Source organism: Syngnathus leptorhynchus, chromosome 12 (assembly GCF_054491065.1).
Source record: "Syngnathus leptorhynchus isolate UIUO chromosome 12, UIUO_Slep, whole genome shotgun sequence".
Lineage (NCBI taxonomy): Eukaryota > Metazoa > Chordata > Actinopteri > Syngnathiformes > Syngnathidae > Syngnathus > Syngnathus leptorhynchus.
In genome coordinates this window covers 527,892-542,500 of record NC_141206.1, presented here as the reverse complement: position 1 = coordinate 542,500, position 14,609 = coordinate 527,892, and the positions used below count along the sequence as shown (strand labels likewise).

Sequence of the window (14,609 nt, the reverse complement as noted above, 5' to 3'; positions counted from 1 at the left end):
CCTCCTTTCCCAACTTCTACTGGACGTGTTGCAGCCATGAAATTTAATTAGTTAATTATTATTTGGCAAAAAACAATTAAGTTTATCAATTTGAACATTAAATGTGTTGTCTTTGTAGTGTATTCAATTGAATATGGGTTGAGAAGGATTTTAAAATCGTTGTATTTTGTTTTTATTTACATTATACACAATTTCCCAACTTCAACCGAATCCGGTTTGTGTGTGTGTGCGTGTGCGTGTGCGTGTGCGTGTGCGTGTGTGTGTGTGTGTGTGTGTGTGTGTATATGTATATGTATGTGTACATATATATATATATGTATATATATATATATATATAGTGCGGAGTATAAGTCGCACTATATAATATATATCGTATTATATATATATAAGATATACATATACATATATATGTATGTATATATATATATATGTATGTATATATATATATATGTATATATATATATATATGTATATATGTATATATATATATATATATATATATGTATATATATATATATATGTATATATAATATAATAATATATATATATATATATATATATATATATATATATATATATATATACACACACACACACAAATTCATTCATTTTCTGAACCGCTTAGTCACCACGGGGGTCGCGGGCGTGCTGGAGCCTATCCCAGCCATCATCGGGCAGTAGGCGGGGGACACCCTGAACTGGTTGCCAACCAATCGCAGGGCACACAGAGACGAACAACCATTCGCACTCACACCTAGGGACAATTTGGAGTGCTCAATCGGCCTATCAAGCATGTTTTGGGGATGTGGGAGGAAACTGGAGTGCCCACGTGGACACGGGGAGAACATGCAAACTCCACACAGGGAGGGCCGGAGGTGGAATCGAACCCGCACCCTCCTAACTGTGAGGCGGACGTGCTACCCACTGCCACACCGAGCCGCTATATATATATATATATATATATATATATATATATATATATAAAGAGTACACCCTTCATTTCTGCAATGCTTTAATTATATCTTGTCATGGGACAACACTGAGGAAATGACACTGACATTGTATATGTATTTGTTATATATGTATATATAGTGTATATCGTATTTTTCGGACGATAAGTCGCTCCGGAGTATAAGTCGCACCAGCCATAAAATGCACAATAAAGTGAAAAAAACCATATAAGTCTCACTTTTGGGGCAAATTTATTTGTCAAAATCCAACACCAAGAACAGACGTGAACCAGCAACGACAGGCTAAACGATACGGTACGCTAACGTGACATTAACACAAACAAGGAGCTGAGAACAGGCCTGAGTAACATTCAGAGTTTTCCAAATAAGTATTACATAAATAACACGTTGATCAAACCATCTGTGTCACTCCAATTCATTAAATCCATCGATCGTCCTTTATTTAAACAATGCCGCGTATGCGTTGCATATGCGCCGCGCCGCTGACGTCGGACTCGTAAGTTGCATTTCTAATTATTCCACTGACCCATATAACTATATATAAAGTATATTTCAAATAACTATCGTATAACAACATTATCAAACCATCTGTGTCACTCCTAATCATTAAATCCATCGATCAAATTCCTCGTCCTTTATGTCAACAACAACGCGCGCCGCACAGATCTAGTTCATAACTATATTGTAGCGTTAAGTACCAGAAAAGACGTGGGTTTGGTAAACGGCTCTTTATTTAACAAAACAAGAGTTCAACGAGCCAACAACTATTGAACTGTAACGATAATAACATATACAAGTTACTACCCGTAATAAAATATATCAAATAACTCTAACATAAATACGTTTTTCAAACCTTGTGTCACTCCAAATCATTAAACCCTTCAAACGTGGGGCCCATCGGCATCTTCGTCATCCCGTGATCAAATCCTTTGTCCTTTTGTAAACAACCGCCGCGCTGCTGACTTGCAGTTCAAATGACAGTAATCCCTTGCTACATCGCGGTTCGTTTATCGCGGTTTCCACTACATCGCTGATTTTTGAATTTTGAAAATTTGTGAAAAAATTCACATTTAAGTAGCTCCTGAGTCCCCCCACCCAAACTATGAAAAAACCCACAACTTATAGTCCGAAAATTACGGTATATTTCTTTTTAAAACAACCATTTCTGCTTGCAAACTAAAAAAAACAATCAAACAATAACAGAGTGAAAATAATAAATTAATAACACTAATGAATATTGTTTTGTCCCATTATAATTATTTAACAATTAATTTATTAATCAACTAACATTAACACTCATACACCAGACACTCTTAGACAACAGAACAATGTCAAGTCTCATGCTGAGTAAAAAAACATTAATACATTTATAACATTGTTTAATTTATAAAAAATAAACTTTGCTAACAATATGCAGTTTTAATTTTGAGTCTGGGATGACAATCAACAAATCAGTATTTTTCTCAAATTCCAAAAATGCCTTCATAATTCATGGCTTTTATTTGCATGAACTGCTGTAAAAAAATCTATTTGGGGATGTCCATTTCTGCATTCCTCTGCAAATTTGCCTTTCACCCACTGAATTGCTACCCTCTTGCTATGCCTTTAAGGTTGTAATGTTATGCATTCGTATGACCACAGTGCTCTGATTAATCTTGTAATCGTGCAATATAAATTGAGCAGCAAAATCCACTCTTTTTTTTTTTTTCCCCATTTCAGAGGGCAGCCATTTTGCCATTTGCTGTCAAAATGGCTGCCCCCTAAGATGGGTAAAAATGTGTGAAGGTTGCTGCTTAATTAATATCTTTATCATATAGTCAGCAATATTTGTCAGAATTTGGGACTTTCTCGCTTGCTTCAGCCGAATGTCAAACGGATGTCAGTGCTGGTGTCGCACGGCTGTAGGTAACGGCCCAGAGTCCTTGCAGTCTATGCAGACTAAAGGGATGACGCAGCCGGTTGGGTTGCTCGCCTTCACCCATCCCCGTTACCGACCGGTCCTTCCCTACAAAATCATGCCGGAAGGTGTGCAGCTTCACCATCACTACCATATACCCGAGTAAAATCACAAAAGCTTATGACCAAAATATAGCAGGCATGCATTACCGTATTTTCACGACCAAAGGGCACACCGTACTAAAGGGGGCAGTCTCAATATTGTGTGCCATTACTGTATTTAACACACACATAGGTTACACCGCATCACAGGGCGCATGCATACCATGATTTACGATAAACAAACAAAACAAAAAAAACACAGGCGCAAGAAAGTGAGTTCGGTTATACTTTATTCTACTGTTTAACCATGTACTCTAATCACATTATTGTCGATTGATATTCATATGCGAATCCGTCCAAGTCCTCATCTTCTGTATCCAAATTAAACAGTTGGTCAAGTTCGCCATCTGACATGCCAATTTCCTTCGTCAGCAGCTCTGATCTTTCTTCCCTTCTTTTAGTGTTTTTCTGTGTGTTCTAGTGAGTTTTTTGTTGTTTTCTCCTTCTCACGTTATTGATTAGGCTAGTACGCGGCTATGGATGTTCACATTGTAACATTCGTAGTTTGTTCTTTACTGATTTTGGAACTTTTTGGTACGGCGTCGGGTGAGCCTTCCATACTCCGTTGTCTTCACCCGCGATCAGCTGCTAGCCTGGCACTACACACCCCTTCCCTGCGGGTTGCGACCAGAGATCCCCAAGGAGATACGGCCGCGGAGAAGAGGATGCCGAGCCGGAGTAAAGCGCAGGAAGCGAAAGAGACGTGCTTGCCATTGGTCATCATGCTAACTGCGCTAGCTCGGACGCAGCGGGAATATTGCGAACACAGTCCCATGTGCTTCACGGAGACGAGGCTGAACGATCTCTCGCCCGACTCACACCTCTCCCTGGATGGATTTCAAGTGGTGCGGGCTGAGAGGAGAGTTATGGAAAGCAGTAAGAGGAGAGACGGGGGACCAGCTCAGTGGCCTAGTGTCCACCCTGAGACTGAAAGGTTGTGGGTTCAAACCCGGGCGGGTCGTACCAAGGACTATAAAAATGGGACCCATTGCCTCCCTGCCTGGCACTCAGCATTAAGGGTTGGAATTGGGGGGTTAGATCACCAAAACTGATTTCCGAGCGCGGCACTGCTGCTGCTCACTGCTGCTCACTGCTGCTCACTGCTGCTCACTGCTGCTCACTGCTGCTCACTGCTGCTCACTGCTGCTTACTGCTCCCCTCTCCCCCAGGGGATGGATCAAAATCACACGGAGATGGGTTAAATGCAGAGGACAAATCTCACCACACCCAAATGTGTGTGTAACAATCATTGGGACTTTAACTCTTTAACTTTAACTCACTGTGTTTGTAAACACGTCAGTGTTAAGGAGCAATTCTGCTCTAGTAACTTGGAGCTGTTGCTGGTTAGCATGCGACCATACTACCTCCCGAGAGAGTTTTCACGTTATCGTACATCTGTGTACATCCATCCCTCAGCTGTCGCTGCTACCGCTACGAACCGGATCCACTCTATTGTTTCTAAGCTTCAAACTCAGCACCCCCGACCCCTCCTCATCATCTCCGGGGACTTCAATCATGCTTCCCTGGCCTCTTCCCTCCCCACCTTTACTCAACATGTCGACTGCCACACCAAAAACAATAGAACTTTGGACCTGTTGTATGCTAATATCAAGAATGCATACACCTCATCCCCCCTCCCCCCACTTGGTCAAAAACGGAACGAAAAAAAGGATCAAAACCTCGTCCATCTGGTCGCAGACTACACCCCGGTGATAAAACAGCGTCCACCTGAGAGGAGGTCTGTGATGTTGTGGTCTGAGGAATCTACTGCCAGGCTAAGAGGCTGCTTTGAAAATACAGACTGAGAAGCTCTCTGTAGCCCCCATGGCAGTGACATTGACAGCGTGACCCACTGCATTACGGACAACATTAATTTCTGTGTGGAGACCACTGTGCCCTCCAAGTTGGTCTGGTATTTTCCCAACAACAAACCCTGGGTGTCCTCCGAGATAAAGGCTCTGCTTGATGGGAAGAAGAGAGCCTTTGGTTCAGGGGACGTGGTGGAGCTGCGTAGAGTCCAGAAGAAAATCCGGCTGCAGATCAGGAAGGGTAAGGAGAACTACGGGACGAGGCTGGAGAAGCAAATGGGGCTTAACAACGCCAGGAACATCTGCAGGGGTCTGCAATCCATCTCGGGCCATGGTAAAACCAGCTGATGGGGACGAAGAGTGGGCAGATGAACTCAATCTGTTCTTCAACAGATTTGATTTCGCCTTCCCCCGCCCCTTCACCCCGCTCCGCACCTCAGCCTGCCACCTTCAACGCTCCAGCTCACCAACCCCCCCTAACCCCCCGAAGTCACGCTTCAGTCTTCACTCCATCACCCCAGTCTTCCAACACCCCCCTCTCCTTTACAGATCTTCAGGTGAGGAGTCAGGTCAGAAAGACCAAGGCAGGGAAGGCCCCGGGGCCAGATGGCATCTGTCCGAGACTGCTCAGGGACTGTGCGGAACAGCTGAGTGGCGTGGTCATGTACCTGTTCAACCTGAACCTGAGCCTGAACAAAGTTCCAACCCTGTGGATGACCTCCTGCTCCACAAGGAGCCTAACCACTTCAGGCCTATTGCCCTGACTTCCCACCTGATGAAGACTATGGAGAGGATCATCTTGGGTCACCTGCGTTCGCTGGTGGGAGCACAGCTGGACCCCCTGCAGTTTGATTACCGGCCTGGTGTTGGGGTGGACGATGCAGTGATTTATTTACTGCACAGAACACCGCTTCACCTGGAGGATATCGGGAGCACTGGGAGTATCATGTTCTTCAATTTCGCCAGCGCTTTGAACACCATCCAGCTCAGGGTGAAGATGGAGAAGGCGGGTGTGGACTAGCGCCTGGCTGCATGGACAACCGACTTCCTCACCGACAGGCTGCAGTTGAGGTTACATTGTTGTGAGTCTGACGTGGTGCGCTGCAGCACAGGGGTCCCCCAGGGTATGGTGCTCTCTCCTTTCCTTTTCATCCTGTTCACTTCGGACTTTACCCACGACACCGCACACTGCCACATCCAAAAGTTCTCCGACGACACGGCCATTGTTGGATATGTTTTGGAGGGGATCGATCTGGAATACAGGACGGTCTTCAAAGACTTTGTCAACTGGTATGAGCTCAACCAGCTTCAGCTGAACACCAGCAAGACGAAGGAGATGATTGTGAGCTTCGGGAGGACAGCACCCCACTTCACTCAGGTGAACATCCATTGAGGTAGTGGAGAACTACAAATTCCTGGGTGTTCGCCTTAACAACAAACTGGACTGGACTGATCACACCCACGCCCTGTACAAGAAGGGCCAGAGTCGCCTCCACCTACTGAGGAGACTGAGGTCCTTCGGTGCGTACAGGACGATCCTCAGGACCTACTATGACTCTGTGGTGGCCTCAGCTGTGGTCTGCTGGGGTGGGGGCAGTACGGACCGGGACAGGGGGAGACCGAATAAGATGGTCAGCTCTGTCTGTTCTTGTCTGTTATTTATCCTTTTTTAAATTTGACAGTTGTATTATTGCACTCGTGTACGCTGCTGTGACAAGTAAATTTCCCTGCTGTGGGATGAATAAAGTTCTATCGTCATCATCATCATCAACTTTAACAAATGTCAGTATTTCTGAAGTTAACTTTTTAATATCATGGATTTTTAGAAAATATCAATTCATGTCTGGCAATATTGATGATAGCCTGGAAAAGGAGATGGAGCAACTAAAACCGCATTTGATTGCAAATGAGTTTTGCTCTCCTCTCTCCCTCCCTCCCTTAGAGAGTAAGCAAACTAGAACAGTGGTCCCCAACCTTTTTTGCGCCACGGACCGGTTACATGTCAGAAATATTTTCGCGGACCGGCCTTTATATAAACAAATAATTAATTTATATAAATAAATAATACATCTATGATAACTATATAAATACAATGAAATAAAATGACACGACTAGCATAAAAACAAGTATAAACAACATCATTTTTTATTTATTTATTTATTAGTAATTATTTATTTATTATCTATTAAATTCTATTAATAAAACTCACCATTACGTGTAATTAGTGGGAGCACTGAGCTTGTTTCTCAGAAACGAGCCGGTCCCATCTAGGTGTAATTGGAGACAATGACACCCGAAGTGGTTAAGGTTTGTCCTAATGCAGGATGCTTGGTCTCCATGTGCCGAAGCAATTTTAAAGGCTCCATTGCCGCGTTAGCTTGCCTGTCGCCACATATTATGCAGAGTGGACTTAGCGCGTCAGAGTCACCTGTGACGATAAATCCATATTTTAAGTAGGACTCCAGAAATGTTCTTTTAAATGCAGCTTTTCTTACAAGTTGTAGCCTCTTCTTCCATCTCTTCATTGGGCTTTTTCCCTTCGTGAAGAAGCATTCCAAACATCTGTTTCATGCTCATTTTTGCTTGCTTCGTGGGCTCGACTGAGGTGACACGTCACGTGACCGAGACAAGCGTCTTGACCTGAACCGACGGATGTAATTGGGAGAGAATCGACAATTTTTTAAAATATTTTTCAAAATAAAGTCTTACTCATTTTTGCTAGCTTTGCGGGCTTGACTGGGGAAACTTGTCGCGTGACCCAGACGAGCGTCTTAACCTAAATTAATTGATCGTCGATAAAAAAATTGTTTATTTTTTTTTCCTGTTCAGCTTGGCACCGGTACCGGTCCGCGGCCCAGTGATTGGGGACCTCTGAACTACAAAGTGAAATAAAATAAAAAACAATTTCAGGATTCAAATTTCGATGGAGACAAATAGAAAACTTTTTGAAAAGAGACAGGACTGAAGCGAGACAACTAATTCATGGCCAGCCTACTATAATCACGGTAAGATAGATAAGAATCCCTCGCTCCGATTGACCAATCAGAGACGTTGACAACAAAGAAGCGCTAGCATGATGATTGACGGTCAAGGCAAAATAAAAATTAACAACTAGCAAAAATGATTTGTCTAGCAATGACACGCCACTTGTGCCTGGAACTTTCAAGAAGAATACTGCTCCGGAAACACTAAACATATGCGTGGAAGAGAAACGCCAAACACCTGCGTAGAAGAAGAGCTTGACCCAGACGACAGATTGGATGAGTGAGCGTGTCAAGTAGTGTCAAGTGCATTGCTGTAGTGGAGAAGTGAAGCAATGTGGGCGTCACAAAAGTCTGCTACGAAGCAGCCTTCACACTAAATAGTATTTTTTAACAACAAAGTAAAAAAGACAAGCCAGTCAAAATACTTAACTGTTACTCATGTAACAAATCTGAATAAAAATACATTTATGTTATTAAAATGGCTAACTGGCATATTTACAAAAGTCGATACAACCAACTGACTGTTGTGTTTATATGTTCTGAAGAAAGTTTTTTTTTTTTTTTAAATGGAGCCTTTGTTCAGGGCCCGTTGCTATGGAAAAGAAAGTTACATTTAAAGGTGGGATTTAAAGGTTGTGTGTGTCAGCATAAATTTGGTCACCCTGTGTGGTCTTTTTGTGCCAGAAATTACATCACAAAAGAGTGGCTGAAAAAAACAGCCTTTGGAGGACGCAGCCTGTGAAACAACTTTTGTCTTTACATATTGATGCTTCTGCTCAACCAGCAGGTGAATGAGCTCATTTAACTGGCTGTTGATTAGAAGCACCTTTAACTAAAGTGTTACTGCTAAAATTTCATTAATTGTCATTGACTAAAACTAAAAACACTTAAATGTCATCAGTTTCTTTCAATTAAAACTTAAATACGCATCCACAATTCTAACAAAAGTAAAAAAAGACTAAAATGCTCAGACTTTCAAGTGATTAAAGCTAGACTAAAACTAGTGTGGGTGGCTCGGTGGTGCACTGGTTAGCACGTCCGCCTTACATTTAGGTGGGTACGAGTTCGATTCCACTTCTGACCCACCCTGTGTGGAGTTTGCATGTTCTCTCCATGCCCGCGTGGGTTTTCTCCGGGCACTCCGGTTTCTTCCCACATCCCAAAAACATGCTTGGTAGGCCGATGGAGCACTCCAAATTGCCCCTAGGTGTGAGTGCGAATGTGGATAGTCTCTGCGTGCCCTGCGATTGGCTGGCAACCGGTTCAGGGTGTCTCCCGCCTACTGCCCGATGACCGCTGGGATAGGCTCCAGCACGCTTGCGACCCCCATGGGGACAAGCGATATAGAAAATGGATGAATGGGTAAAACTAGTGTGAACATAACTACCGTATTTTCCGGTCTATAAAAGGCCACTTTTTGCATAAGTGTTGAAGCCTGGGGCTTATAGTCCACTGCTGCTTATCTATGGATTTTTTTTTCATGATTTTAATTATACATGATGATTTGTGCATAATCTCTTACATATGAAAATTAAACATTAAAATACCCGAGTCTTATAGTCCAGTGTGGCTTATATATATGAACAAAACAGGATTTTCCTCGAATTTCAGATTGTGCATTTTATATTCAGCTATGGTTCATAGTCCAGAAAATACGGAAAATCTAATAAAAACTAAAATGACAGATTTTTACACAGACTAGACTAAAACTAAAACATGTCATCAAAAAGAACTCAAATGGGAATAATATGGAAGCAAACAAAGACAAAATTAAAAGGCCGGGAACATTGTTAATCTGTAAAATAAACAGAGTAATAACACGTCAAAGCTTGGAACTGTCAAAATCAAATCTGTAAATTCTAGTGTTGTGGGGTTAACCGTTCCATTATCACATCAGCAGGAAGAAAATGCAGATAGCAGACCTTGGTGTTATTTGTAACTACAAATCTATCTCTGCAAACTCCCTGCATACACTGCTCATCAAAGCAGTTATACCGTGAAGAATATAGAAGAATAGAAGTATATGTGGGCAGTACCGGAAAGTGGGATGCCTCTTGAGAATTGACTGGAAATACAACACATCACTCTGTGCATATAGTCCATATGAATTATCAGGTTAACTGTTATTTTAAACAAGATACTTGAGTAGTCTATGAAAACATGATGCTATGATAGAGCACTAATTAATAGAGCACAAATAGGATTTGCCTAGATATTTTTGCATTAACTGGGTGGCTGCATCACCCTTGTCAGAAAAACTATTTGCAAAATAAATCTAGGGTTGTATCCGTCTTCTGGCCGATGATTATCTGGTCACAGATTATTACTTTTAAATTCAACACATGGGGTAGCACCAAGTTCATCAGACACCCCACCCTGATGATTCATCCACATCATGCAACCTCCTTTGCACAATATAATCTTTTGGTATGTGGTACACTAAAGTGACTCTTTATTTATTTTCATTTTACTTTCGATTGCCATGTGTGTGCACGCCAGTGGTCAGGGCATCAAACTGGGGAACCGGACAAAATTAAAAAACAGTAAAATCAGTAAGTGTTAACCACAGAGAAAACATATGAAAATCAGTAAGAGTTAACAACAGCGGGAAAAGTATAAAACATATTAAGATGAACAGAATATAAATAAAAGGTCAAAGTCAAAGTCCGCTTTATTGTCAATTCCTTCACATGCCAGGCACTCAAAGAGATCGAAATTACGTTTCCCACCGTCCCACGGTGACTAGACAGTACATAACACTCACATCAAATACCACAAAGAGTAAAAACGAACAGACAAGAGCAACGAATAAGTAATAAGCAAATAACCCAAATAATAAACAGACAAATAAGAGCAGCAAAATGGAGCAAGCGCGCTAATAGCAGACAGCCAGATCATAGCGCAAAAGAACAGGACGTCATGTAGCAGAGGGTGGAGGGGGGAGGAAATTCAGGATCCGGACAGCTTGGAGCACGAAGCTGTCCCTGAGTCTGGTGGCATCAGGCATCTGTATCTCTTCCTAGAGGGCAGAAGTACAAACAAAGAGTGAGCGGGGTGACTCTCATCACACCCAATCGCAGCCGCTTTGCGGGTGAGACGGGAGGCGTAAACCTCCTTCAGGGAGGGGAGTGGAGCCCCGATGATTTTACTCGCAGTGGTCACTATGCGCTGCAGGGCCTTCATGTTGTACTCAGAGCAGCCACCACCCCACACAGCGATGCAGCTGGAGAGGACGCTCTCAATGGTGCCACGGTAGAATGTGGTCATGACGGCGGGAGGAGCACTTGCCCGCCTGATTTTCCGCAGAAAGTACAGGCGGCGCTGAGCCTTCTTCGCCAGCGACGCAGTGTTGGTGGTCCAGGAGAGGTCCTCACTGATGTGCACCCCCAGGAATCTGGTGCTACTCACTCTCTCCACCACAGCTCCGTTGACGGTCAGCGGCAGATGGGGGGCGTGACCCTTCCGGAAGTCAATGATAATCTCCTTGGTCTTGTTGACGTTCAGCAGAAGGTTGTTGTCCCTGCACCAAGCGACCAAAAGGTTGACCTCCGATCTGTAGTGAGTCTCGCCGCCACCGGTGATCAGACCCACCACAGTCGTGTCGTCGGCATATTTCAGCACGTGGTTCCTGCTGTAGGTTGCAGTGCAGTCATGCGTCAGCAGGGTGAAGAGCAGCGGACTGAGCACGCAGCCTTGAGGGGCCCCCGTGCTCAGCGTGAGGCTGCCGGAGACACTGTCGCCCACACGCACTACTTGAGGCCTCTGACAGAGGAAGTCCAGTTGCAAAGGGAGTTCAACTCAAACTCTCAATTAATAAATTGCTATGTCTTATATTGGAATAATAAAAACAGATAAATGCTACACATAAAGCAATGGCATCATAATGAATTAAAGACTAGACTAAAGACTAAGACTGTCTTTGCTTTCCGTGGCCCTGACGTATTTAAGGGGGACAAATACTTGGAACGATCCCTCACTGTGGGTCTTTGGGTATTACTAAAAAGCCGGTACCTGATGGTCCGCAAGGGTTGATATAATTTAGGATCACATGTATCAGAAGGGTTTTAGAAAAGGACCCTAAAATCATGTTAATTTTCATACAGGTTATACTACAGAAAAGTGAAGTGGAGTCTGTGGTGCACAGTCCTGGTGATTACATCCTCCTAAGTGCTGATAAGTATGAAATTAAGGTAATGCTGATGTTCTAACTCCAAGATGCACTTATTCACTATTTCAGAACTGTTCTTCATTTCATGTAAAAAAAGGTGCCTGCACAATTTCATTTAGAAAATTAACTTTTAAAGGTATAAAACAGCGGGGAAAAAAAGAGAACTGGCCCAGGGCCTATAGAAATTGTGCCTGGGCTAATAAGTGTGCTGATATTTTCTTTTTAATCTATTTTATCAAGTACACTTAACTAATGAAAATGTGGATTTCAAATTCCCTCCTCTTAGTGTATTCAACTGATTATTCATACACTACAATTTTTTCATGTGCTGGAATTCAAAATCTTTATTTGGCGACCTTTATCAGAAATTAGATTAAAATGTGATTAATTAGATCATTAGGTCAGTTCAGGCTGCCGATGGAGTAGGACACTCCAAGATACAGCTGTAAACTGTTAGTGATAAGCCAAAAACAACTATCAGGCTGCATACATTATGTAGTCTGTGATAGCAGATAGAGAAAGAAAACGGGAAAAATCCAACATTTATAGCCACAAAAATCCAAAAGTGATGGCGCCAAAGAAGGCTGTCAACTGAAAGAAAGCTAGACGTCCAACTGCAAAATCTACATAAAGCAAAACGGATCATATCCAGAATACCAGACCGGTCCAGATCAGAGTGCTGAAGTACCGTATTGGCCCGAATATAAGACGGTGTTTTTTTGCATTGAAATAAGACTGAAAAAGTGGGGGTCGTCTTACATTCGGACACTTGGACATTATACCCATTCACAAGGCTAGATGGCACCAGAAATCTTTAAAGCGAATGCAGAACTTATCTCTCCAGGCCAAAGCAAAGCCCTGTCATGAAAAACAAAAATAGCAGTAACACGAAGAAAAAAATATAAAAATAGCAGTAAGAAAGAAAAGAGAAGAGAACAAGAGAACAGATAACAGAAAATGGAAAAACTGTTAGAAAGGTTCCTATGTCGATGTTAAAATGTTGGACAGTTACGTCACCGCACCTTAAGTCTCGCGTGAGTTACCTCAGGTTGTTGGAACTTGTGCGCAGCGGTAAGTTAAAAGTTGCTGTTATCGACTGAGTGTGTTGCTGTGATCGTGTGCGTCTTTGACACAAAGTGAGTATATACATTTAATTGTTACTACTGTCGACTGTTGTGCCGTTTGTCTAATCGCGGTTTGTTTCGTGTGTGCGCCGTTTGATTGATAGCTTCGGCGCGCTTCTTTAAGTTTTCCTCGCATCGTACGAGTAGCCGTTACACAGCGTCACGGCGACTAACGGTCGCCAGCAAATGTATTTTGTTGCCTCGATGAATTATGTTTGGTGTGTTGCCGACAGTATTTCATTTATTGTTATTTAGTATAGTGGAACCGTTACGTCTAGTCAGTTATGTAATGTGTGACGTCAGAAGTTGAGTGTTGACTTACGTGCTGTATTTGTCTGTTGCAGAACCCCCCCCCCCACACACACACACACACACACACACACACACCACACACACCCTTCACACGCTTCATACAATAATCACACACACAAGAATCACATTCACACACCTGCTCTCACATCCTTACGACCAAACGTATGCCTATACCCTTTTGCCAGTTTCTTGGCTTAACTTTAAGCCAATTAACTTTTTCTTCCATTTCCCACACGTCGCCCCTTTTTCTTCTCTCCACTCCTCCACACGCTTAGACACACAAATGGAAAAGAAACAGTCTTAATGTTGAGCAACAGTGCCTGTTACTTTTTTGCCAATAATTTAGTAAAGCAATCAAAACTGAACCACGTCTTCCCTCCTGTGTTCTGACCGACATCCGGGGACGAAAAGAGCATAACCTTCCGAGCCAACCCCCTATACAGTCTTCAGGCTCCCCAACAGAAACGTAGCAACAATCTGGAGAAAAGTGGGTCGAAGATCGGCTAGGTTAACCAGCAGCTGAGAAGTTATGATGCAAACCTCAAGATGATGGTGATAAATGAGGCAGAGTTTTCAAAGTATTGCAAAGCGGCTGTGAAATATGGTGTCACAGAGTGTAATGTACGGAGATGGAGAGCTCTAAAAGATCGCCTTAAAAATGCTCACAATCAGAGAAAAGCTTTCTGTGGTCCTCAGAGCGGTCGCTTTCAAGAGGTCGACAGGATAATTTGTTCCAGATGTACTGTAATTATTTTAATTTATTTTTTAAATTTGCTGTTCAAAAAGTTTTTTTTCAAACTTGAGTCTTGAAAAAGAGGGGGTCGTCTTATAATTAAGGCGTCTTATATTCGGGCCAATACAGTAGTTTGACAAATTCACAAATTGAGGTATGTCAAGCCCTATGTAAAGAAAAAAATTCATGAGCCCAGCTCATGCCACAATCAAATCATCACAAAGTAAGGAGGGAGAGAGGGAGACTATTGTGAGAGAGCCGTCGCTGACATTTCGAAAATATTTTTAAAGTCCTAATGGACTTTCCAAAATTTAAGTGGAGCTTAATTTGGTCCGATTGCGCAACCGCAGCGCGCCGGGCGCTCACTGTTCCATTGCTTTAGGAGCGTCCTTGTGTTTTAGGATGGCTTTACTGCTCCCACTTGCATGATTAGAGTTGACGCAATCCTCAG

The 14,609-nt window shown here is 42.7% G+C and overlaps 1 protein-coding gene across 4 annotated transcripts in view; it reads left to right on the top strand.

Moving 5' to 3' along the window:
• fbxw2 (F-box and WD repeat domain containing 2) overlaps positions 1-14,609 on the top strand; it is a 66,967-nt gene that overhangs the window by 45,983 nt on the left and 6,375 nt on the right. For all 4 annotated transcript variants that reach the window (XM_085925266.1, XM_085925265.1, XM_085925263.1 and 1 more), the window contains exon 6: positions 11,925-12,011. In XM_085925266.1, coding sequence (XP_085781392.1) covers positions 11,925-12,011 — 87 coding nt within the window. The remainder of the gene's footprint in view (positions 1-11,924; positions 12,012-14,609) is intronic.